Source organism: Chinchilla lanigera, unplaced genomic scaffold, assembly GCF_000276665.1.
Source record: "Chinchilla lanigera isolate Chin_1 unplaced genomic scaffold, ChiLan1.0 scaffold00103, whole genome shotgun sequence".
In the NCBI taxonomy this organism is placed as follows: Eukaryota; Metazoa; Chordata; class Mammalia; order Rodentia; family Chinchillidae; genus Chinchilla; species Chinchilla lanigera.
This window is the reverse complement of record NW_004955504.1, coordinates 4,990,388-5,016,549: the sequence shown is the minus strand read 5'-3', so window position 1 is coordinate 5,016,549 and position 26,162 is coordinate 4,990,388. Positions and strand designations below refer to the sequence as shown.

Genomic DNA, 26,162 nt, shown 5'->3' with positions numbered 1-26,162 from the left:
CCATTGGGCCTGACCAAAACGCCCCTCCTCACCTTCAACCTTCTGAATGGTATCCCACCTCAGAAAGTCATCTTTGGAAAGGAGCTTGCTGAATCAGCAACCTCTAATTAAGATGAAACAAATCTGCTTTTGCGGGAAATTCATTCAATAAGATGCCACTTAGAAACCTAGGCTTTATAATGTGAACTGAACATATTAAAAATGTATTCAGCAAGGACATACCCAGGGTCACTGATGTAGGAATCACAAACAACCCCCATTGCCGGGACAGGCAGAGGTCAGTCCATGTCTCCTGATACGCAGACTCAGCTGAGAAGGTCCATGTATTTCCATGGCAGTGTGGGCAGGCAGGCCGGCTACTTCCTGTGAGTGTGGATTCATTTCAAAGTGACATTCACACACAAGAATGTCTTCACTCCTGGGAGACACTGGATTTTAAAAAAACTTAAACACCTCCCTGGCACACACTTCCTTCCCTAGTGGATCTGAAGTCTGCAGGATTGTCAGTGTCAACAGTGTGATCAGATTCAGGGAGGAACCGTGAGCACGAGGGCAGCAGGCCACAGGACAGCGGTGCCTGCCACCAACTCAGGGGACAGCGCATCCACTCAGGCAGGGAAACCTGTTAGGGGCTGGACTGTGCCCCCAAAAGATATGTTTAAACCCCTGTGCAAGTGACTAAAGCACTATTTAAAACCTTCTGGAAAGAGGATCTTTGCAGATGTAATCAAGCAAAGAGGAAGACATTAGAATGGCCCTAATCTAAGACCACTGGTGTTCCTTTAAGAAGTGAGAAGAGACACAGGGAGGACATCAAGGGACGACAGAGGCAGAGACCAGAGTGAGGCACCTGCAAGCCCAGGCAGGGAGGGGAGCTCCCTATCAGGCAGTGTGGCCCTGTCCCCACCAAGTTCCAGGCTTCTGCCTCCAGAGCCAGGTCACAATGCATTTCTGCATTCTAACCCATGGAACACAGTTTGGATGCTTCTAGGTAGTAGCAGGCAGCAAAGGGAGTCAGCACCTGCTTGTGCAGCAAATGGCTCTCAGAAACTTTCACGCCCCTAGAGGCACACACTCCTTGAGTCTCTGGGCTACTGGTTGGTATCGGCACAGCTCTCAACAGGGGTTTCTTTCTCAACACCATTTGTCAACCTTGATGAAGCCTCTTCCCATGGGACTGACTCTCAGGACACTGTAACTTCCTCTCCTCTGCCACCTCCAGGCCTGTTCTGAGGCCCTTGGTGAGGGTCAGGGACCACAGTCACACTGTGCAATGTACGAGGCAGAGGAAGCAGAGATACATCCCCTAGACCTTGTTACTGAGTTCTTAAAAATGGAAAGTGCCCTATTTATCTTAGGACAGAGATATCACCTTACATACCCCTCTAATTTAAAATTTAAAATTATTCCAGTGTTTTTAAATCAAAGGTGAAAGGCAACTACAGAAGTATGGTTTAAGGCTCCTTCCTGCTTTCCGGTGAGAGGCAGGAACATAGCCAAAAGGCAATGCTCAGAGCCAGAGGAGAGCAGGAAAGACTTCCGTATAAAATGCAAACACTGCCACCAAGCAGCTAGAGCCAAGCAATCTGCAACTTACTGCCCAGACTTCACTTAAGAGTTTTTGGAACCACCACCAAGACTCTAAAATACCCCGCATTCAGGAAGCAGTATGGGGAACCGGCTGGGTCAGAGTCCTAGCTGTACAGAGTGAAGAGACCTTCAAGAGAGGCCTGGTGTGTGCTGAATGAAAACAAGTGTTAGGAAGTCCTGCCGCGTGGAAAGGGCTTGTGACAGCCAATCACTGGAAGTCTTTCTTTTTCTCCATTTTTTTTTTATTTCCCCAGTTACTCATTCACGCCATGTTGACCAAGCCAAGCCCACCACCCTTGTGCATGCCCACACTTTCCAGGGTCACACCATGCAGAATCTCCCCTTTTAGCAAGATCAAAATCATGGACAGCGCTCTTAAGTCATGGCACTCCCTACGATTCTCCTTGGTGAAGGGGATTTAAAAGGCTACACTGAAAGGCGGGCAGTGTTGTATAAGGCAGTGCTTCTCCTCGGTCTGGGTTCTCCAGTATCTTGGGGTGAGGTCAGTCTTTGTGGTGGGGCTTCCCTGCGCATCAAAGAGTCTGCAGTGAATCCCTGACTTCTGCCCTCTAGGGAACAGTCACTCCAGCTGTGACCCACTGGTCTCCCGAATGACAGCTGCCCTCTGGAATCAGACCTTTGGTTTCATTCTCTGCATTTCACCAGCAGCTTGGCCATAAGTAGGTGTTCCACCATCCTGCAGCCTGGTCTCTGCTCTTGTAAAGCAGAGGAGGGTGGTGCCCAGCTCCAGGAGCTATGAGGGGAGCAGATGAGGCTATTTAATGAAAACACCCAGTACAAGGCCTGGTGCCTGTTCACACCATGCAGGTGCTGGCTGCCCACAGTCCAGGTTCTACACTGAAGATGCTGAGGACTGTATCAGTCAGCTTTTCCATGGTTGGGACAAAATACCCAACCCCTATGACTTAAAGAAGAGATGCTTATTTTGGCTTACCATTTCAGTGAGTTCAGTCCAGAACTGGCTGGCTACAAGGCAGAAGTGGCATGGCAGAGGACACCTACTCACCTCACTGCAGTCAGGAAGCACCAGGAGAGAAAGAAGGAGCAAGGGAGGGAGATGTACCCTGCAACGGCTCACCCCAGAGCCACACCACACCCCACCTCCCAATGGCACACGTAGCTATGAACTCAACAACAGATCAGTCCACTGATGAGCTCGATGACCCCGTGACCCAGTCACCTTCCACAGCGTCACCTCTGAACACTTACGACTTTGGGGGACATTCTGGATCTGAATCCTAACAAGGAACACAAAGCCACACTCAGGGATCAATGCGCCGTGGATGTCACCTCACTCCCAGAGAGGTCTGAACTGGCCCTCAGCTGCTGGAGGCTGATCCAGGCCCTTACAACATGCTCCCACACACAAATGTCTTTGTTTGCCTGTGCTTTGGTCACTGACTACCTAAATGTGACTTGTGATTAGGGCTGATGGTCCTGAGGTATCAGCATTAACGCCAGAGGGACTGAAGGCTAAAACTTCAGCCTCGCCTCTGGGAGGATGGGGAACACGGTTCAGCCACGCAAGAGTATGCAATCACAGGAGCTCCTATAAAAACCATGGGCGCAGAAGGCTCAGCTGAGCCTCTGTAGTAGACAGATGTCCATGACTACTGTCACACGTCATGGCCAGGAGAATACCACTGTCCCTGATCATGGAGGGAAGAGACAGTAGCTCCACAGTGGTGTTCACCTAGAATTTCCCCTTCTCCTTTCCATAAAAAAGCCTTCAGCAAGGTGAAAACAGCTTTTGTAATTCTGTGAGCCCTCCTAGCAAATTATCCCCCAAGGGTGGTCATGGGAACTCCACACATACAACTGGAACAGCAGTTGTGTGGACATTTCCCTTTAAATGAGCAGCAGTCTCCCTCTGTCATTACTGCATAAGAGTACTCCTAATTTCACACCTTCAGACAGGAGCCATGCTGTGCTACAGGACAGCGACAGCTGCCCTGTTTCTTACTGATGGTGAACCTCTTGCAACTCTACTGCGAGGCCAGCAGTCACTCAGGGTCCCCATCTCTGGCATCTACATTGTGGGTTGTCAGATGGTAGACTTCAGATTACATGACATAACAATTTCATTTTAAGTGCCCATTCCCACTGACCCAGCCAAGGGGAGCCCCGAGTACTGGGCAGGATTTCAACCTCCAGCAGAGGCACAAGGCTCAAGGTGCCCCTGTTCTGGTAAAGGGAGTAAACAGGCCGTAGTGTGGGGCACACACCCTGCCAAACTCCCAGTTAGGAATGGTGGCCCCAAAATAGCCACAACCACGGAGCTGGGCCACAGCATTCCCTGAACATCATGCCAGTGGGAAGGGGAAAGAGCAGACACAGCTGTGCCCCCAGAAACATGCCCAGTGCACAGGCAGGCTGGCCACCTGACTCAAAAGGTTAACACAGAAGAAATGGGCAGAGCCTATGCGTATGAGCTGGTTTTTCCTGAGACCAGCAGCTAGAGAAAGACAACCATAAAGAGGTCAGAGTCCTGGGCAGAGGCAGAAATTTTTTAACACTCCAATTTAAAATCAGCTTGGAAAAGAGCTGTCAAACGTCACGGGCAAAGCAAATACCAAGAAATCTGGCCAATAAATTCAACACCTGGGAGAAACTGGTCTTGAGAAATGGACGTAAAATGACTGCAAAATAAACAAGTTTATGATCCTTGAACAGAAAGGATTTTTGTTCTTTTTTTTTCTTAAGGTAAACGTATAACATTTTAAAATGTGTGTTATAAAATCAAAAGATAGGCAAAAGCAGAATAAGTGGACATAAATAATGACGAAAACAATAAAGTAGGAGATGAAATTAGAGCCATTCTCAAAGGACCGCATCAAGCGTCAGCTGGCCTGGCCACTGCAGCACGGCACTCTCCCAGCAGGGAGAATACAATGCTGGGAAGCAGTAATAGCCCAGCCCGGAGGACACTGTGGTCCAGCAGGGAGACACATGGTAACCAGAGAGGGCTGTGCTGAGGACACCAGTGCCACACGTCACCACGGGCGCCATAGAAAGACTAGTGACAGGTGAGGGGTGTGACCTACTGGATGGCATGTGGAGGCCAGGGAAGATATTATAAGGAGAACATGAACCTGTGGAAGAAGAACATTCCAAAGGGATGGCAAGGCTTTCTCCTGATTAATCAATTCTATTTGTAGTATTAATAATGACGAAGCAAGGCTTTATATTATGGATGGAATTCTAGATGTTCCAATAAGGGAGAAACAGATCTGGTGTAACTTATACCCTCTTATTCACGCTGGCATCCCCAGCTAATCAGTTCAGTAGTGTGCTACCTAACAATGAGTGAGGGAAGGATCTGAAGAGGAGAACGACAGCCCTAACCATCTGCAGACGATGGCACTATCTACTTAAGTTAACTGAGACCGTCGAGTGAATAGGCCAATTAAGGGTCTGCAAGTCACTAGATACAGACCAACATAAAAAACAATAGTATTCACAGTACACAACATTAACATATTAGAAAAGGTAAGTTTTAAAATTTGTTCATAAGAACAGTGAAAAACTTCAGGCATCTAAGAACAAATCTAAGAGACATACCTACTAATTTTTTAAAACAGAAAATATTTTTAAAAGACACAGAAGACAACCAAATTCCCTGGAGAGAGATACCATTTGGTAGGACAACTCAGCAGAGAAGATAATAAATCTCTAGATTTTTTAAATAGTATCTGTTTTTTAGTTCACAGTTTTAAATATCTTTCACAGCACAATTTCAGAAATTCAATATAATGTAAATTCACCTCCCAAGTTGACTTTTTGTTGAATGCAACACACTGATTCTATAATTCACATGGAAAAGTAAACTAAGGAAATTCCAAACAAGGAAGGAGAAAGCAGCCTTCCAGAAGGAACGGCATCTGACGCAGCAGCTGACTCATCCCTGACAAAGCTACCTCATTACCTCGAGGCTGCACTGGTGCCAGGGTGCACTCTGGGTCAATGCCACTGAGCAGCAAGCCAGTGCTCACAACCATCCTCCACCAACCAGAGGGTGCTCAAGCCCATGTCCCACGGTGGGTGCCCAGGAAAGTCAAAAGCTCAGCAAGTGAAGAGCAGAGAGATGAGCCGAGGGCAGTGAAGTTGCTGGCAGGGACAGGAGGGCTTCTTTATCCATTTCTGGGTCCTGTTCCTCTCTCAGCCACTGACTCCTAATGTCTCCACAAACCCTGGCCCTACGGGCTGCTCGATTCACTGTTTCCTTGGATGGCTACAAAGTCCCACGGCTTCCATTACAAGCTTGCAGCTAACAGCTCAACCACCTGTATCTCTGGCCCAGACCTGTGCCCTGGAAAACACCTCATTTAACCAAGACATCAGACCGATTCACGGGAGAAATAGCCAATTGGCTAGACCACACTGTCTTAGGGATAGGCTACTGTCCAGACGTGAGTACTCCTCAGCCAGGATCCTCACCAGGGGCAAAACAGACTATAGGCCCCAAAAGGAATGTGTAGTAATCCTCCTTCTGGGATGTGATCACAGTGACAGATCTGTTACAGGAGTCTGTCTGCAAGTAGAGAGGCTTTAGCCATTGAGGAAGAATTTTTTAATTAATGCTGATTCATTTTACAAAATATTGGCTTTTAATGTATACATTATATTTTGAATTTAATGGCAGTACCCAGTCTTAGATTGCTGGAAGCACCTGGTGAGGCAATGCGGTGTCAAATCTGGAGAAACCAGACAGGTGCTCAGGAAACAGAACCGAAACTGTGATGGAGACACAGAGAAAGAAACTTATATAAAGCCCACGTGCCTGTTTTGTGCCAGAACCTGCTATATTAATCATTATAGCTTTACAGTATAACTGTAAGTCTGGGACTGTGTTGCCACTAGCTTTTTTTTGTTACCCAGGATTGCTTTTGTTACTCTGTGTCTCTTTTGATTCTATATAAATTTTAGGATTGTTTTTATTTAACTTTGTAAGAAATAATATTGGTATTTTGAGTAGGACTATATTAAATGTGTATATCAGTTTGGGAATTATAGCCATTTTGATTATGTCTATCAAGGAACAGGAGATATATTTCCATTTTCTAATGTCCTTCTCAATTTTCTCTTTCAGTCTGATGTAATTTTCACTGTAGACATCTTTCACTTCCTTAGCTAGACTGATACCTAATTATTTAATGTTTTATGTTATTGTGAATGGTACTGTTCTCCTAAGTTCTCTTTCAGTGGATTAATTGTTAGTGTATAGGAATGCTACTGATTTTTCTGTGTTTATTTTGTACCCTGATACACTGCTCAATTTGATTAGCAATTCTAGGAGTCTTTTGGTGGAGTTTTTTGGGTCTTGTAAGTAAAGAATCATGTCATCTGAAACTAATGGTATTTTGACTTCATCCTTTCCTATACATGTCTCTTTTATTTCTTTCTCTTGCCTGACATTTCAAGGACTGTGTCAAACAGGAGTGGTGGTAATGGACATTGTTATCTTGTTGCTGATTTTAGAAGACAGGCTTTCAGTTTTAACAGGATGTTGGCAGTAGGCTGATCACAAAAGGTTTTTATCATGTTGAGATAAGCACCTTCTATATCTATTTTCCTCATGGTTTTTATCATGAATGGATGTTGGTTTTTGTCAGAGGCTTTTTCTGCATCTTTTGAGATTATCATGTGGTTTATGTCCTTGCTTTGTTTATGTGATGAATTGCATTTACTGACTTGCATGTGTTGAACCATCCTTGCAACCCTGGGATGAATGCTACTTGGTCATAGTGTATGGTCTTTTGGATGATTTGTCTCATTCTTTTTCCCAATATCTTCTTAAGGATTTTTGTATCTATGTGCATTAGAGAAATTAACCTATAGTTCTCTTTTTTGGTTGTATACCTTCTTTTTTGGGGATAAGGATAATGTTAGCTTCGAGAGAAGTTTTGGAAGTGCTCCTTTTCTCTCCATTTCATTAAAAAGTTTGAGGAATACTGGTGTTAGATTTTCCCAGAAGTTCTTATACACTTTGGTTGTGAATCTGAATTGGGTCTCAAGCTTTTCTTAGTTGTTTGGTTTTTTTTATTATGGCTTCAATTTTATTGCTTGCTATTGGAATGCTGAGATTTTTAAGTCTTCTTGGTATCTAGGAATCTCTCCATTTCTTCTGAGTTTTCCAGCTGATTGGTATGTATGTCTGTGAAGTAATTGCTAATAATTTTCTGGTTTTAGGCAGTGTCCGTTGCAATTGCACCTTCTTCATTTCTTTCTTTTTTTTTTTTTTTTTTTTTTTTTTGGTTTTTCTCCGGTACCGGGAACCGAACCCACGACCTTGCGCTTGCCAGGCAGGCGCTTTGCCGCTGAGCTAAATCCCCAGCCCCTACACCTTCTTCATTTCTAATTGCATTAATCTGTATCTTCTTCCTTTTTTGGTAAGACTGGCTAAGGGTTTTTCCATTTCTTTAAAAATAATGGCTCTTTGATGCATTGATTCTTTGTACTGCGTTTTAGTCTCCATTTCATTAATTTCTGCTTGGATGTTTATCATTTTTCTCCTTGTACAAGCTTTGTATTTGGATTCTTCTTGCTTTTGTAAGACCTTGAGATACATTGTTAGGTTATTTATTTGGGCTTGTTTTATTTTCTAATATGGGCACTTACTACTGTAAAGTTCCCGGTTGGATGCTTTTGTTGTGTTCCATACTTTCTGGTATGTTGCACAGGCATTATCAATTAATTCTATGAACTGTCTTACTTTTTCCTTAATTTTCTCTGTGACCCATTGATTTTTCAAAAGTGTGTTTTTGAATTCCAAATGTTTGCATAGTTTCTGTGGTTTCTTTCACTATTGAGTTCTAGTTTATTTTTGCACTGTGATCTAATAATATACATGGTGAAATTTCAATTATTTTGCATTTACTTAGATATACTTCATTAATGTATGTGGTCTATTTTGGAGAAAGTGCCATGTTCAGCCAAAAGGAATCTGTATTCTGTTGTTGTGGGTAGAACACTCTATATATCTATTAAGTTGATTTGTTCAAAGTTTTAGTTCAATTCTGATATTTGTTGATTTTGTTGTTTAGTTGCTCTGTTTGTGATACAAGAGATCCCCACTACTGACATCTATACAGTCTTTTATGTCTATTGGAGTTTGTTTTATGAAGTTGTGTGTACCACGGTTTGGTGCATATATGTTTGTAGTTGTTATCTCTTCTGGTTAGTACTTTTCTGAATAATTCCATTAACCAATATGGAACTTTGCCTCTTTTGATCACCTCTGGCTTGAAACCCACTGTGTCAGAAAATAGGACAGCTGCTCCTGCTGGCTTTCAGGTTCCCACTGCAATGAATATTGTTTTCCATCCTGTGAGTTTTTAAGTCTATGAATTTCTTTTGGTGCTAAATATGTTTCTCGTATGCAGCATACTGTTGGATTTTATTTCTTGATACATTATGCTAATCTGTGTCTTTTGATTGGCAAGTTAAATACATTTACATTGATAGTTACTGACCTATTCCTGTCATCATATTAATTTCCTTTAGCTATTTTACTATCTTTTCCTTTTATTTAATTACTATGCCTACCAGATGTATTTATTTTATTGGAGCCTTTGGCATTCTCAGCTTCACTATATCCTTCTATGATACCCTTGAAAATTCTTAGAATGTTGGTTTAGTGTTGATAAATTTCTTTACGCTTTCTTTATCATTAAAGTATCTTATTTCTCCATAAATATTTAAAAATAACTTTTTAGGTCATAACACCCTGGGTTGGGAGTTGTTCCTTTAAGAGTATGAAACACTTTATTCCATGCTCTCCTTGACTTTGAAGCCTGTTGTAATTTTAAAAGTTTTTCTTTATAGTTGATTTTTTTGGTTTTCTCTAGCAGCATTTATGATTCTGTTCTTTGGTTGTATTTCTGGTATTTTAAATATTATGTGGCATGGGGTGGTTTTTTTGTTTTGTTTTGTTTTGTTTTTGGTCATGGTTAGTTGGGGTTCTACAGGCTTCATTTATATGTATGTTAAATTATTTTTCCATGTCTAGAATGTTTTCTGCTATTACTTGTGTAAACAGGTTTTTTATGTCCTTTAAGTAGTCTTCTGATTTTTTTGCAAATTCAAGTTACCCTTATATTAGGCCTCTCTGAGTCACCTAGGAGCTGCTGGATCCATATTGCATGTTCCCTTGCTGTTTTTAAGGTATCTCTCATTAAACGATCATTGTCAACAGTCCTGTCCTCCAGGTCTCTCACCCTGTCTTCACATTAGTCACTTCTGCAACCCATACTTTCAATCATGGGTTTAATCTCCTGGAATTATGTTTGGAACTTTTCCATCATTTTCAGTGCGGGGGATTTGTGCTTTGCATCTCTTTCCTTAGCTCCACTACCTGTTTGTTAGTGTCTTCTCTAGATTTGTTGAAGACTTGTCTCATCACAGTTATGTGATCAGTTATTTTTTTAATTTTCCAACCACCCTCCAGATCTGTTTTACCCCCACTGGCACCCTTTCAGATCTATTTCCTGTGTAGCTTATGATTTCCTCCCTCCCTTTGCCCTCTGCACTGATTTGGGGGGAGCTGGAAGTTTTGAGAGGCATTTTGTTGCCTTGTCTTTTCACCTTTCTGGTTTTTGTTTGTTTTTTCTTTTTTTTGTGCTAGGGTTCACAAACTCTTTGGCCCAGTGTCCCATCCTTCAGAATCAAGCTACAGTATTGTTTGTGCTCCCCCCCAGGGCAACCCAGGTATTGGCATAGACAGAAAACCAATTACTGACCACTACTATGTTACCTTGTCTATGCTAAGAAATTGAGGGACAAAAATGGCATCAAATGACAACTGAATTTTGAAGAACCCTAGGAACCACTCACGAACAGCCTTCCCAAACCCAAAGAGGACTCTGACTTTAGCAATGACAGTTAGGCCCCCCTTCTAGAGTGATTTAGATCACTGATTTTCGGATGCTGGAAGCAGTGTCACAGCTAAAACACACTCCCAGATTAAACGTCTTCTTCTTCAAGCCATCCCCACCTATGACTGCTCCCACCACACTGGGCCTCCCTCCCACAACGGAATACAGGCACCACAGTCACCTTGGTCTGAGCTCATGCAGCCCAGGGGATCCCAGGAGATCCCTGTTGAACTCTCACCATCTCCAGGCCTATCTCCTAAGGCTGTCTCTCACCCAGTCTCTGTGGCCGGGTATCACATCAGACCTGAAGCTATTCTCCTGCTCGACGTTCTTCAGTCAGGTTGGTCTGCTGGTTGTCAAGTCTATTACCCTATGCTTGGAGAACCCAGGGACTGGAGGTGGGCAAGCACTTCACAGATCTTCCAGGCTCCATCAGGTGTCCTGGGTCTCTTGCCACCTTCTGTATCAGTTCTGGCAGTTCTCTGTTGTGAGCCGCTTTAGTTGGGCTGTCGTAGCTGCTCAATGTCCTGAATCGATTCAGATGTTTATCTTTCATGGTCATTTTGACTGTGGGAAAGAGCTACAAGTCACACAGTGCCTGGCAGAGTGAATGAGGGAGATGAGGACACGACGTCACATCTTTACGAGGCTGCCTTTGCCTTGGGTGGCACTTGGCAGCAGCATTCACTGTATTCTTTTATCACTCCTTGTAAAGATGTGAAGAAGAATTTTCAGAACTGCTTCATAAAGTGGCAAGAACCAGGAGACAAGTGTGTTCGAAGCAAGGAGAATTATCTAGATCGGTTTAATGGCAGTGAGTCTTTTGCTGTAACAATTTTAAACATTCACCATATATTTTGACTGGACCCATAAATCTCATGTGCAAGTCTAGGGCCAGGTTTTCAGAACTGAGTATGTCACAAATCACATACAGGCAACACCAGAACAATATCTTAGCACCTTACCTGGTCCCAGGGAGAGACGGTGCCTCCAAAGCACATGAAGAGGTATCCCATAGCAACGAGACATATCCATATCACCAAGGAGAACACGCGGAGCAGCTTCTTAAACACAGACTCAATGCAAACAAGGATGAATATCGCAAAGAAAATCGCCAGGGCAGTTGGCACTGTTATTAAAAATGCCACGTGGTCTTCAACTTCCTGAGGAGAGGAGAAAAATATATTGAGAAGTTACAATTGAGAGACTTTTTGATACCAATGATTTATGTTGTTACAATGTTACAAACATTAATCAATGTCAAAGTATACAGGGTTTAAGAAAATATTTCAAAAGTAGAACAGCAAGAACTTTTAAAAACTTAAGATTCATATTAAATAACCGTGTTTTCCTAAGTAGATCATTCAATACTGGTTATTCAAGCTAAGCAAAAGAGCTAGACCCTCAAGTTCGCATGTTCCCTGAGAAATGGGGTGAGGTAAGGATGATGTATTGAAGCAAATTCCAGGGAAGAAATAAACACAAGAAAACATTAAAGCCAGGAGAAAATAAACCAACAACTTCACTGTCTGAATCAGAGAATCCCATTAATACCCCGGCTTTAGGAATATAGGTCCCAAATGGATTTGTAATATTTTATTGTTTAAAAACCATTAGACTATCTCGGATTCTAAAATGATGAGCCTTTATTTTAATGCATGGTAATTAGTGTTTGAATGGGATCCGAGGTTAATAGAAAAAAGGTCAAAGGTGCTAAATATAGAAAGAGCCAGAGTGGGAAATGCTCAGGGGGTGGGCCCTATTTGTTTGGCTTCCTCCACCTCTCACTGGTTCCAACAAAAGGAAAATGGGCATTTATTATTGGCCTCTAAATGGTGCATTGTTCTAGATTCATTTTAGCACACTAATACTCATTTTGTATTTATAGTTGTCCAGTCACACACACACACACACACACACACACACACACACACAGACACACATAATTTCAGTTCTACAAAGTATCAGCCCCACATCATAAATGCCATTTCCTTTGATCACACAGCATGCACTCAGGGTGTGTCTCTGCAGTACATTAAGCTGGGGTTCGGAATGGATGCATTCCGTGGGGGCATGGAACACTGTTCAAGGTCTTTAATCCTCACCCAAATGTGTGCAGTTACTGAAACACGCAGGCAATGTCAATCCCACAACATACATGATCAGAACCAAGAATCTTCTGTGCACGTTTTAGAATGTTAACAGTAAAGGTAAAAACTAGGACGGTGGAGCAGCTGCCTTTCTCACTACAGCCAGGTGACTCTCAGGCTTTACTGATGAGGACAGAGCCCCCCATTCGCAGCTCTAATTTCACACCACAGATTGCTCCATCCAAACACCAAGCAGCCAATCGAAGGGAGATGGGGAAGCAAACAGATCAGCGCCAAACCCACACCAAGTCCAGGTTTCCAACGAAGGAAGAGAACCAGGATCCAGCTCCCCTTTCAACTGACCCCACATCCCTTTCTTTGTCACAACTATGTGTGTGTTCAACGATACCTGGAAACAGGCAAGAGGAACCACAGTGGTGAGAGCAACAGACAGGAGTAACAAGCGTACGTGAAAGTAAGGGCTGTGGTTGGTCTCAAGCACTCTCACTTGATTAATCTCTTCAGCCCTATAACCACTCCAGAGGGGAACCTTAGGGTTGGCGCCATTCTGTGGTTGAGAGAGACAGACAAAGGCTCCCACAGGTGTTGGGCTGGGGAAGGAGGGAGGCGGGATCTTCTACAGGGTCTGTGCTGGCAGGTGCTCACCCTCCAAAGAGCAGAACAGGACCTGTCCTTGTCTGGCTACAAGAATGTGTTTCAGAACTAACAAAAAACAAGAGGATTGAATAAGATCTTCTTATTTTGTCTGTCTATCCTCAGACACTTTTAGGATCACTGCAAAAGAGTCTTAGGCACCTACCAACTGTGAGCGCTCTCTGGCTCTTGGACAGAGTCTAATCCGCACGGGCCATCGTGGCAAGTCATCAGAGGCCATCAAATTCTAAACTGCTGTCGCTACATACTTGGAGCCATGAAAACCAGTTTCACTGTAAACCTCACGAAATGAAGGTGACTGAGCTATAAATAGAAAGCTAACCAGTAAATAAACCAAAAGCTCTTTTCCTTTTATGCCTTTTCACTTATGTCTTTAATTCAGGAGACTAGAGACAATCATTAGCTTTACTGGTTTTTTCCTCTCTGGAAAAACCGAAAGGAGGTGAAAAATATGCATGACTATGAACTGAAAATTAGTAGCTGTAGGAACAGAAAGATGATGATGCAGGCTTTCAAGGCAGTCGGGGAGAAGCCATTCAGCTTCTGAGGGCTGGGGCCAGGGAGGGCGTCCCATTGTCAAGGCTCAGGAGGAAGATGGAGTCCAAGCCAGCTCCATCAGCACTGAACCTGTCAACCTGTAGACACACAGTGTGGATGCAATGTGGACAGATGGGAGACCTGGGATGCCCACAGTGAGCTGGCTTCACAGATGAGGTTTACAGCACCAGCAGGCAAAGTCTCAAAATGCTGAAGCCATCACGAAGAGGGGCCCATGCTCTAAACTTGTGCCTACATTTCCCCATCTCTGGGACCCAGCCCCACTCTGCTGCCCAGCCTCAGGAGGTGGCTGAATCATGATAGTCTTAGCTGAGGGGAGTGACTGAGTGTTCTGCAGTGGGGGACAAGGACTGCCATGTGGATGATGGAGTGGGGAGATGCTTCCTTCTAAACTTGAGATTCAGTTCCGGGTCTGCTCTCTGGAACTCCGTAGTGAACAGCCAGGAGTGGGTTCCCACAGGAGTTGAGGCAGAGCGCAACACATTCTGTGGACCCTGCCGCCACCCCCTCCTGCCCTCCGAAGTGTCCACGGACAAGCCACAGTGCCAGCCTTTGTCCCACCACCAGAGTACGCTGCCTAAAATCTCCAGAGGGGATCTTTGCCTGGCTTAGTCCACATCCCGCAGGAGCTCGTTCCAGCACACACCGCAGCTCAGAGGAATTTCTGAAAGCTTTGGTCGTAAATCACTATGCTTGTCACCTGGTGGGAGCCACAGTTGAAAGAATCAGGGATAAAAACCCCTGCCCATCACTCTGTGTGTGTGTGTGTGTGTGTGTGTGTGTGTGTGTGTGTGTGTGTATGTGACCGTCCAAGACCTGCAGACAAGCTTGGGTCATACAGGTCATGATCATAGGCCTTGCTATTGCATCTGAGCACTTATGAAACAAATTTTACCTTTTAACCTGTATTTTATTTAGTTTTTTAACCTTTATCTCCTTTAGCTTATTTTTTCCCAATTTTTTCTTTCCTTTTCTTTTTCTTCATTTTTTTTTCCCATTAGTGGATATTGAACATGGGGCCTTCACACAGAGCTACATCTCAATCCTATTTTTAAAATTTTTACTTTGAGACACAGTCTTACTAAGTAGCTAAATCACCCAGGCTGGGCTTGAATTTGTGATCATCCTACCTCAGCCTCTCATAGGGCTGCAATTACAGGTGTGCACCACCATCCCTGGCTTTCAATTTTCATCTTTTGGTTTCTTTTTTCCATAACAATTTTAATGTTTTAATTTTATTTTCCCCCTTTCTTTTCCGTTATTTCTGATTTTATTTTATCACTTGTTTTATTATTACTTGGCAGGGCTAGGAATAGAGCCCAGTGCCTCACAGATGCTGGGTGGGTGCTGTGTCACTGAGCTATACTCCCACCCAGCTGAGAGGAAATAAATTCAGCTCCATCCACAACCTCGTCCCACTTGAACCTTGGAAGATACTTCAAGTTAAAGAATTAGGAGAGGGCATAAGCTCCTGGTCATTAACCCTTTCCCAAATAGACACAGCTGGGGAAGATTCTGAGGTCCTACTCCTGGCCAGACACCCACATAGCAGAGAGGGATGATACAACAGCTGTGGACACTGTCTTCTGGGTAAGTGACACTCATACTTGTCAACTGCACACTATGATGACTGGATGTGCCATCTCAGAAAGGTAACTATGATCCTGACCCCTACCAGCCCTGAAACTCAAGGATCCTCACTAGTGTCCACACGGAGGGTAGTAGCTTCAGGCCCATCATCACAATTGGAGCAGCCAGTGTCAGACTGCTTTCAGTAATGGAGCCAATATAAATAGTGCCACTAGACATCACTGTCACCTGATGAAGGTTTTACCCTCATTGTGAAGTGACCACAGATGGTACACCCCATGTCATCTGTGTTCACTCAGCTGTCTATATCACACCTGTCTGTATGGTGAGAAAGTCCTCATTCTTGAAAGATGGGGACAGTGGGTTCCTCAAGACTCCAAAATGGTACACACTATATCAAAACACACTAATCACTGCCAAAGGAACTACAAAGAGATTATACACAAAGACCAACTAGAAATAACAGTACACAACAGACTGGTACCTCAAGACTCACTGCCAAGATAAAGCACCTTACTAAGAAGTCCATCACATAAATGTAAGATATCCATCCCAACTGATGTGCAAGTCTCAGCACAGGAGATGCTACAAAAACAAAGGGCATGAGGAATATGACAAAACAAGGTAATATGACACCTCCTAAAGTTCATAACTCTCTCATAACAGATTCCAAAGATACTGAAATGAATGAAATGTCAAACAGAGAATTCAAGAGAATGATTTTTAAAATCTCAGTGAAATTTTTAAAATACAAATAGTTGAATTAAGAGAGATAATGTAGGTTTGAGAATATTTGAAAAAAGAAGCAAATAGAAATCATGGATATGAAAAGATCAATAAGCCATATAAAGAACTGAAAAGCAGACAAGACAAAGCAGAAGAAAGAATATTAGAACTTGAAGACAAGACTTTTAATATTGCATTCAGGCAGAAAGAAAAAAATCAAGTGAGGAGAACGTAAGATCTCTGGCTGCCTTTAAAAGATCAAACATCCACTCACCGGCATATCCAAGGGAAAAAGCTACAGTTTGAGGGCATCGAAAACCACTCAATTTAAATAATAGCAGAAAATTTCCCAAATCTTCAGGAAAACATGGTTATCTAGATGCAGGAGACATTTAAATCTGACCAGAAAGGAATCTTTCTACAATATATTATAATTAAATTGTCAAAAGTACAAGAACAAAGGAAGAATTCTGAAATCTGCACAAGAGACAATCCAAGTCACATTTAAAGGCAAATTCATTAGACTAACAGATTTCCTAGCAGAAACCCTAAAAGGCAGGGATGATATAGTTCCAGTACTGAGAAAAAGTTCCTTATAACCAAGATTGCTAAGAAATCCAGAAGTAAACAGAAGGAGCCATACAAATATCCAATAACACAGATAAAGCATACTTATTTTGCAGTGGTAGGGGTCAAGTTCAGAACCACTCCAGAGCCACACCCCCAGCCCCCCAAAATATACTTTAAGGCAAAATAAGTTAGAAGAGACAAACCAAGCCACTACATATTAACAAAGGGAGCAATTCATCAAGAAGATATGACAATTATAAATGTCTGTATACCAAGCAGCAGAACACACAATTTTATAAAACAAACACAACTAGACATAGCGAGAGAGACAGACCCCATTGTAACAATACTGGCTGACTTCAATACCTGACTCTCAACAAACAGCTACATGATTCAGGCAAAAAAAATCAACAGGAAAATATCAAGTAGGTCGAATGGACTTACAGACATTTATGGGATATTTCATTTGACAGCTGTACATGATTTTTTTCTAAAATAGAACATGGATGAGGGCACAAAGTAAGACTTAACAAATTCCAAGAAACTGAAACTGTATTTCTCATCTTTTCTAATAATAATAATAAAGACTAGATATCAACAGTAAAAACAACTGAAAAAATTATACAAACACATGAAGATTAAACAGCAGTTTTGAATGAACAGTGGGTGACTGAAGAATTCAGAGGTGAAATTTAAAAATTCCTTGTATCTATTGATAATGGAAACACAACAAATCAAAACTCGTGCAATACAGCTAAAATGGTGCTAAGAAACTTTGCAACCTTGAGTGCCTACATAGAAAATCAGAGATCTCAAACAACCTAGCAGCATATCTCAAGGTCTTAGAAAAATAAGAAAAAAAGTAACATGAAAATCAGCAAAAGGAAATAAAGATCAAAGCAGAAATAAATGAAATGTTGACTAAAATACCAATACAAAGGATCAATGCAACAAACAGTTGGTTCCTTAAAAAGATACACTAAACTGACAAAGCTTTAAATTAACCAAAAGATATAAATAATAAAAGTAAATAAATTGAGGTGATATTACAGATACTACAACTGATAGTACAGAAATTCAAACAACTATTAGGAATATTTTGAAACACTCTAACCCTATAAATCAGAAGATGTGGAAGAAATAGACAAGTTTCTGGACACATTCAACATGAAGAACCAAATTTAAACCAGAAGAATATAAAAGTGCTAAGAAGATCCATAAAAAGTAATGAGATTAGATCAGTTTTAAAAGTCTCCCAACAAACAAAAGCACAAGGTCAGATGGTTTTAATAACGAATATTACCAAAGAAAAACACTAATGCCCCTCAAACTCTTGCATAAGACAGAAAGGGAAAGAACCTTGTCAAATTCTTTCTACAAAGTCCATATTAACTGGCAATCAAAATCTGACAAGAAAATGACAAAACAAAACAAAAAATACAGACCAAATTTTTTATGAAAATACATGCAAAAGGCCTCAACAAATAACCAAATGAAACTCAGTATCCCATTACAAAAGGTGCTACACCATGATCAAATTGCTTTCATTCCATAGACTAAAAAATAATTCAATATATACAGTACAATCAACATAAAATAGCACATAGATAGAATCATGGATAAAAATCACATGATCACCTCAATAGATACAGAAAAAGCTTTTGATAAAATTTACCATCACTTAATGATGAAATCCTGAATAAATTAGATACAGTATGATCATATCTCAAAGGACAAAGGAAATGTATGACAAACCGGAAGCCAACATCAGATTGAATGAGGGAAAACTGAAAGTATTTCCTTTAATACGATGAGCAAAAATGGGATGTTCACTCTCACCACTCCTACTCAATATAGCACTGTAAATTTTAGTCAGGAAAATCAAGTAATAGAAATAAAATTTAACAAATGGAAGAACAGGAAATCAAATTTTCCTGTTGGAAAGGGTATGATTCTAAACACAGAAAATCCTAAAGAACCACCAAAATACTATTAGCACTGAAACAACTCAGCAAGTTTCAGGATATAAAACCAGCACACCAAAATTAGTAGTTTTTCTATGAACCATTAATGAGTTCACAGCAACAGAAATCAGGAAAGTAATCCCATTCCTAATAGCAGGAAAAAAAAAAAAAACCTAGGAATAAAGCAAACCCAGGAAACGAAAGACCTCTATAATGCAAACTACAAAGCACTGAATAAAGAAATTCAAAAATATACTGAAAGATGGAAAGATTTCATGCATTGGAAGAATTAGCATTATTAAAATGGCTATACTACCCAAGGCAATCTACATAACCAATGTAATTTGCCATCAAAATACCAATGACATTCTTCACACAACCAGAGGAAGAAGTCCTAAAATTCATACAGAAGCACAACAGACTCTGCATAGCCAAAGCAATCCTAAACAAGAAGGAGCAATGCTGGAGGTATAAGAATACTTGATTTTAAAACATAGTATAGAGCCATAGTAACAAAAACAGCATAATATTTACATAAAAACAGACACATAAATCAGTGAAACAGAACAGAGAGCACAGAAATAAATCCACAAATCTTCAGCCAACTGATCCTTGTCAAAGGTGTCAAAAATATACCCTGGATGGAAAACAACATCTTTAACAAATGGTGCTGAAAAAGCTGCACATCCACCCATAAAAGACAAAACCTCAATTGCTGCCTTACACTCTGTACAGAAATCCATTCACAATGGATCGAAGACCTTACTGTAACACCTCAAACTCTGAAAGTATTAGATGACAACATAAGGGAAGATATCAGCACAGGCAGTAATTCACTGGGTAAGGCTTCAAAAGCACAGAAAACAAAAGCAAAAATTAACAAATAAGACGATATCAAATTAAAGAGCTTCTATCTAACAAAAGAAACAACAAAGAGGAAGCCTATAGAATAAGACAAAATCTTCACCTGTTATTTATCAAACACATGATTAACATCCAGAACATGTAAGAAACAAAAGGTCTTGGTGAAAAACAAGCAGTCCAGTTTAAAATGAGGCAAATGATGTAAATGAAGACTTCTCCAGACAAGAAATACAAATGATCAGCCAACACATGAAAAAATATACTGAATGAGGGAAAACTGAGTACCTTTAGCCACCAGAAGGGTGAATCAAAAGTTCCATAAGATTACACCTCACCCCAGTTAGAATGGTTATTATCAAGAAATAAATGAAAATAACAAATGCTACCCAGTTTGTGGGAAAAATCAGTGTTTATAGACTACTGGTGGGAGAATAAATGAGGACAGCCATTATAGGAAATCGTATAGAGGCGCCTCAGACAACTGACATAGAGAGACATGCTCCAGTAACCTGCTCCTGGGGACAGAACCAAGGGAAGGCACCATGCGGAGACACTGCATGCCCCTGTTTATTGTGGCTGTCTTCATAACAGCCAAGGCCATCAGCACATAAATGAATAAGAGGAATACAGGATAGGAACGCAGTGGAAGGGGAACGGAACTGTGGCATTTGCAGGGGTGCAGCTCATCGTGTCAAGGGAAACAAGCTGGAGACAGAAAGACAAGTACGGCGTGTTCTCTTTCCTATCTGGAAACTAAAAAATAAAACAAATGGATGACCTCAAAGTGGAAGAGGCACTAACAGACTGAGAATGAGGCCAAGGCGGTGGGGGTGGGGCACAGGAGAGGGCAGAAGAAGGTAGGTGGACGTAATCGAAGAAAGAGACATGCAATTATAGAGATGGTACCTCAGGTCCCATTTATGTGTGTAATTAATACGTGCAAGTAATTACAATAAAATAAGCAAATGCTGGGGTCTCTGCCCTCCCCTTTCCTTAATAACATCAGATCACTGAGAAGTAACTTATCAGGGCTGCAGGCTGGCTTTCGATTAGTCACAGGGGCACACTGCCCGGCTCTCATTGTCCCATCAGTGGCCACAAGATATATTACTTTCTTTTAAAATGAAAACAAAAACCACATAAGCTTTTAGGATCAATGATGACATGTGTCTATGATAACACACTCGCATGCTATAATTTTTAATATACTTTTAGGGAGGAGGGCCTCTAAGGTGTAACATGATGGTCAGTGGCTGGGCACGCCCTTGCTCTCCAGGTGAGAATCATTACTGGGCGCACTCTGCACCCCGGAGGAGCAGCAGGAGCTCCCAGCGGTAGTGCTTACTGGTGGGTAAGCCAGCGCCCCACATAGGCAATGGCTCAGGACAGTCAGCTGCTGCTCATGGGCCGTGCCCTCTCCCTCTGTACAACCCAGAGCCTACAGAGAACCAGGGACTCCCTCAAAGAAGAGAACAGCCACAGACTTATTCTGCATCTGCCTCTGAACTCCAGCTCTGAGCAAGGTTTAATATAGACTTCTGCACAAAATAGAACCTTTTATATGGCTGTCAAGGGGCAAACAGAACAGTATTCATTAAAGAATACATAAGCATATAAATTGCATTCTGCCACAGCCTTGACACTAGGATCAGGCATTTTTCTTAAGGCTGAGTAAACAAAATACAGGCATGCCCCCAGCCCAGAATTACACGGTCCTCTCCCTCCCTGCTCAGTACTCAGTGGATGGGAAGACAAAGCCAAAGAGGCACATCTCACGGCAGTGTGCTTCGGAGCAAGCTGAGTTCTTCAACTTCAGAGCATAAGATAAGCAAAGTCACTTATAATAAGCAAACGAAGACATAAAGAACGTCATCAACTTAAACTCAATATTTTATGTTTCCAAAGCCCTCCTCTCTTTCTAGAAAAAAAAAAAAAAAACGCAAACTAAATGAAATGTACTAAAAGCCTTTAGTAGTACTAAATGACTAAAATGCCTTTAAAAGGCAAAAAAAAAAAAAAGTTACCATATAATGCATAGAAGACGAAATGCACTAAAAATGCCTTTACAAGGGAGATTTTCAGCCCCGTATCATCTACTGTAATGATAATGGATTCCTATTGCTCTCCTCGCACACTTTATCCTTTCGTTTTTGAAGCATTTTCTGGTCATTTTGTATGCCTGCTAATTGCTAGGCCTATTAAATACGCACAGCTTTTATTTATTACGTGACAGCTCCTTTGTCTCTTAGAGGCTTTTCCACAGAGCAACAGTTTAGCTGAGTTTTCACTCTTCCCCATGAGTACTTTTCACTTTTTTGTTAGAAGAACTATGTTTCATTTAGATGAGAAAGGACTACTGTAATACAATGCTTCTAGATCAAAAACTATATTTTTGTGAAGTAGAGTCAGACAAACTGAAGGTACAGCCCCATTTCCATCACTTCCTGCTGTGTAACTGGGGGGGAACTGCCACTTAGTGGCATCTGCTGTGTACAGTGATGGGGACTGCGCGTGGCTGTTGGGTGCTTCATCTGTCACAGGTATTCCCTGGATGATAGTGACCACTGGGTAACAGGAAACCTGAAGTTAGTTACAATGTACCTTTGGGACAGATATATGTTAGAGATACATATTTTCATATGCAAAACTTGTTTTAATTCTTCTCTCTGTACATAAACATACACTATTTTGTCATAAAGTACAAAATTAATACATAGGCAATTATAATAAATACTTCTAAACCTTACAAAATAGGCTTAAAGTTCATAAAACAAAAATTTGTACAATCAGAGGAAAATGTTAACTAAGTGACCGAGAGGGGAAGACTTCAACACTTCCATGTAGGTATTGATAGGTGAGCCAAACTAGACAAAAAAGGAAACAAACTGAAGGATGGAAAATAAAAGGGACCATCAAATTAGCAAGTTCAGCTTAACTGAAAGACACAAAATTCCACATGCAAACATCAGAGGTAACAACATTCTTTTCAAGCGCACACAGAACATTTACAGAAACCACAGCTTGGGTAAGTCACAAAAATTTTCAAAGAACAGGTATCCTCGAGCCCCAATCTCTTTTACCACACAATTTAAATTGGTTTACAACAAAAATAAATTAACATACATCACATATTCATAAGGCACAAAGGATAATTATCAATAACTGGGATCAAAACAGAAATCCCCATCAAGGGTTTCTAAGAAGGAAGGAAGCAGCATTTGTGTGCAGCCTCAGTGGTGCCTGCGGGAAACCGGTGAGCCCTAAAGCTGAGTTCCTAGCGCTGGGGTGCACCGGGTGCTGCTGGGAAGTTTATTTCCCATGACCCACTTCCTTCTGGGGCTCTGGCTGACAGCTGAACCAAAGAGGAACTCATCCAGCTGTGAGGGACAACAGTGAAACAAGTCCTCCCCGAGTACCCAGGACGCTTTGCTGTGCTCACTGTCCCCCCTCCAGAGTCTCCTCTTCTCCTCAGCTTCTGCTCACTGGTGGGCAGGGGTGCAGCAGACGCTTGGCTGTGGAAGCACGGGGGCAGAAGGTCCCCAAAGCAAAGGATTCCCAAAGGCGCGCTCTGGGAGCATCCCCATGCTGTCCCCTGGAGACAGCATGTATCTGCCTGTACAGGTTTCCCTTGAAGCTCCACCCTGTCCATCCATCCAGAGCTTTGTGAAGACTTGGCGACAGTGAACACAATTACTGTCCTTCTGAGAAACAGCTGCCAGATTGCTTGGGAGCTTAGAAGGGACTGGCATGGGCTCCAGGGGACTGCTGTCTGATCCACAGAAGAGCTTTGCTGAGAGTCCCGTGCAGAAGAGTAACGCAGAGCAAAGAGCACACTAAGACGGTGGTACAGGTAAATCCTTTCAACTGAGCAAAACGGCTCAGGGAAAAGAAAATTCGCAAAGTGTATTTTCCATATAGGCTCCTAGTACACACAAGCTAAAGGTAAAAGCAAGATTGGGAAAGAGAAGACAGGAGGTAAGAAGGCAGAAAATACAACAAATCAAAGACATGTGCCAGGAAAATGACTGCAGCTTTCACTGCTGACCCAGTGAGATGACAGAAATCCAAAGCATAACAAGCAAGAGCCGGGCACATGCCTGTTATCCTAGCACCTGACATTACAGCACCTGAGACAGGAGGATTATAACAACTTCCTGTCCAGCCGGGGCCCTAGGTTCAATTCCCAGTACCCAAGAAAACAAAAAAAAAAAAATTAAGTAAATTTGAAAAATTTGTGCTTCAAATTTACTTAACTTACTTACCAACTAAATCTATGGTGATTCTAGATTTCAAAGAAACTTTGTGTTCCCCTGTGTATCTATGCCATGGTAGAAAATGGACTGAGGGAGCTGCTCAGTCCCCAAGAACAGAATGTCCCCCACAGTCGATCCAGGTGTGGTCAAGAGGGTAATAAACAAGAGAGAACTCCTGCAGGGAGGATTCAGAAGCCACAGAAAATAAGACATAGATTCCATGACAAAAGCCCAAGTCTAAAGAGGAAGCAACTCTCAGTCCCAGGCTCAGTGACCCTCAGAGTGGCTGCCCAGGGAGGGGCAGAGTGCTGTGAACCAGAGAGCAATGTGTGCCATCCCCCCTAGTGTGATGGGAAGGCTTAGCAGGGTTGTCCTCTGTTTATGAGGTGGACAGGTAGATGGTTGGAAAGACATCTTTTGGTTCATGGGTATCCAGATCAACAAAAGCCATACCCAGCCTCCATGAGGAAATGACTACTCACCATCCTGTTCTCCTTAAAGAAATGTGTCACGATTTACACTAGTGAAACAATGCGGTGCTTGCACATGTATGTTTGATTTATTTCACTTATGAGTATGGTCTCTAGTTGTGACCATTTGCCTATAAAAGCCTCGAGTTTATCTTTCTTTACAGCTGAGTAATATCCCATTATATAAAAGTACCACAATTTTCTTATGCAATCCTCAGTGGATGGACATTTGGGTTGCTTCCACGTTTTAGCAATTACAAATTGTGCTGCTATGAACGTAGGTGCACATATATCACTGTGATATGATGTTTTCAGATCTTCTGGGAAAATACCCAGCAGGGGAAGAGCTGGGTTGAATGGGACCTCTAGACCTAGTTTTCGGAGGAATCTCCAAACTGATTTGAGTTAATTTAAACTTGGAGGTATGATAGACACTGTGAAATGATAGGAAACCACTCAAGAGTAAAGGGCAACCAGGCTGTGGGAAAAGAGAAGGGAAAGAAGGAGAAATTTTGTATGTATGTATATACAGGATAGTTAACATGGTTGTTCTCTCTTCTAGTTCTATGCTGAAAGAAACTGCCAATGACTCTTTGGTTGATCAATATTGCATTTCTATATCTGTTTTCATGAGAAGCCACTTTCAAGATATCAATATGTAATACAACAACCATTGTTAATTCCCTACCACTTTTGTGTGTAACTCTGTATTGTCTGTACTGTTCTTTTGATATGTTGTAAAATGTTGTCTGTCTGTTAATGTTTTCCTCCTTTTATTTTTAAAATTAAAAAAAAAAAGAAATGTGTCACTTAGATCTCTGATTGTGAGCTTGCTGTCTTTGTGGGGTGGGGCTCTGGAGAGGTTTGTCTTGAGGTAAGGGTATGTACATTTCCTTAAGGAGGGAATACACTAAATGCAGAGTGACCAGACAAGTGGACTACAGTAGCAATTACTGTGTTCAACATTCTAATTCACCCCTCTGTTAAGGCTTTCTCAGCAACATTGGCTCTGGTAATTATTCCCTTCACTCCGTCCATGCCGTTGTATAATTTTGTCCCACACTTACTCTGACCCCAGCCATGTGACTCTCTTTGGTCAGTCTAATGACATCTATATCACATAAGCAAAGAGCTAATGGTTCTTGGATAGTGGAGGTTACAATACAGTTCTTTGCTGCCCTTTCGAACCCTTTGAGTTCTGGGCAAAGAAGTGGAGGCTAGCCTATTAAATGAGGATAAACCCATAATGGCCTGGTGACTTTTCACCCTACCCAAGGGTCATGGCTGACAGCCTGCCATCTGGCCATACATGTAAATGAGCTCAAGGTGATCCAGCTATTAACTAGCCCACCAAATGGCCACACAAACATGAAGTAGATCAGAAAAGATCAACAGGGCAGGTTCAATCAGAACCAAGAGCTCACTTTCAGAACTGTGAGCTAAATAAAAAATAGTTATTCCAATCTATTAGATTTAGGAGTGATTTGTTACACAGCACAAACTAACTGATATACATCATCCTCCCAGACATTTGGAAGTTTTGTATGGCTATAAGATGTACTGAGGCAAACTGCATTTTCCACACATAGACCACATTATATCCCATGCCACATGTAGCCAACACTCTTACCTTTAGATACAGTCTTGTGATCCTTTTAAATGTGGGGCTGGGGGTTTAGCTCAGCGGCAAAAGCGCCTGCCTGGCACGTGCAAGTAATATCGTGAGTTCGATTCCCGGTACCGGAGAAAAACCAAAAAAAAAAAAAAAAAAAACCCAGGTGGGTTTTTGTGATATTTATCCAACAGAGTGTGGAAAAACTACTTTTCAGAGATAGGGCCATTAAAACCCTGTCCACTCCTACCATGTTCTTCTAGGGTGGTTATTCTTGGAAGCCATCTACCACACTATGAAGCAACC

At 41.9% G+C, this 26,162-nt stretch overlaps 1 protein-coding gene across 1 annotated transcript in view; it reads right to left on the bottom strand.

Moving 5' to 3' along the window:
* Adcy2 (adenylate cyclase 2 (brain)) overlaps window positions 1–25,916 on the bottom strand; it is a gene marked incomplete at its 5' end in the record, with an annotated part of 386,357 nt that extends 360,441 nt beyond the window's left edge. Inside the window, 2 exons of the mRNA XM_005407072.2 lie at window positions 11,450–11,647; window positions 25,875–25,916. Of these exons, the coding sequence (XP_005407129.2) occupies window positions 11,450–11,647; window positions 25,875–25,916 (240 nt within the window). The remainder of the gene's footprint in view (window positions 1–11,449; window positions 11,648–25,874) is intronic.
* Between the last annotated feature and the right edge of the window lie 246 nt (window positions 25,917–26,162).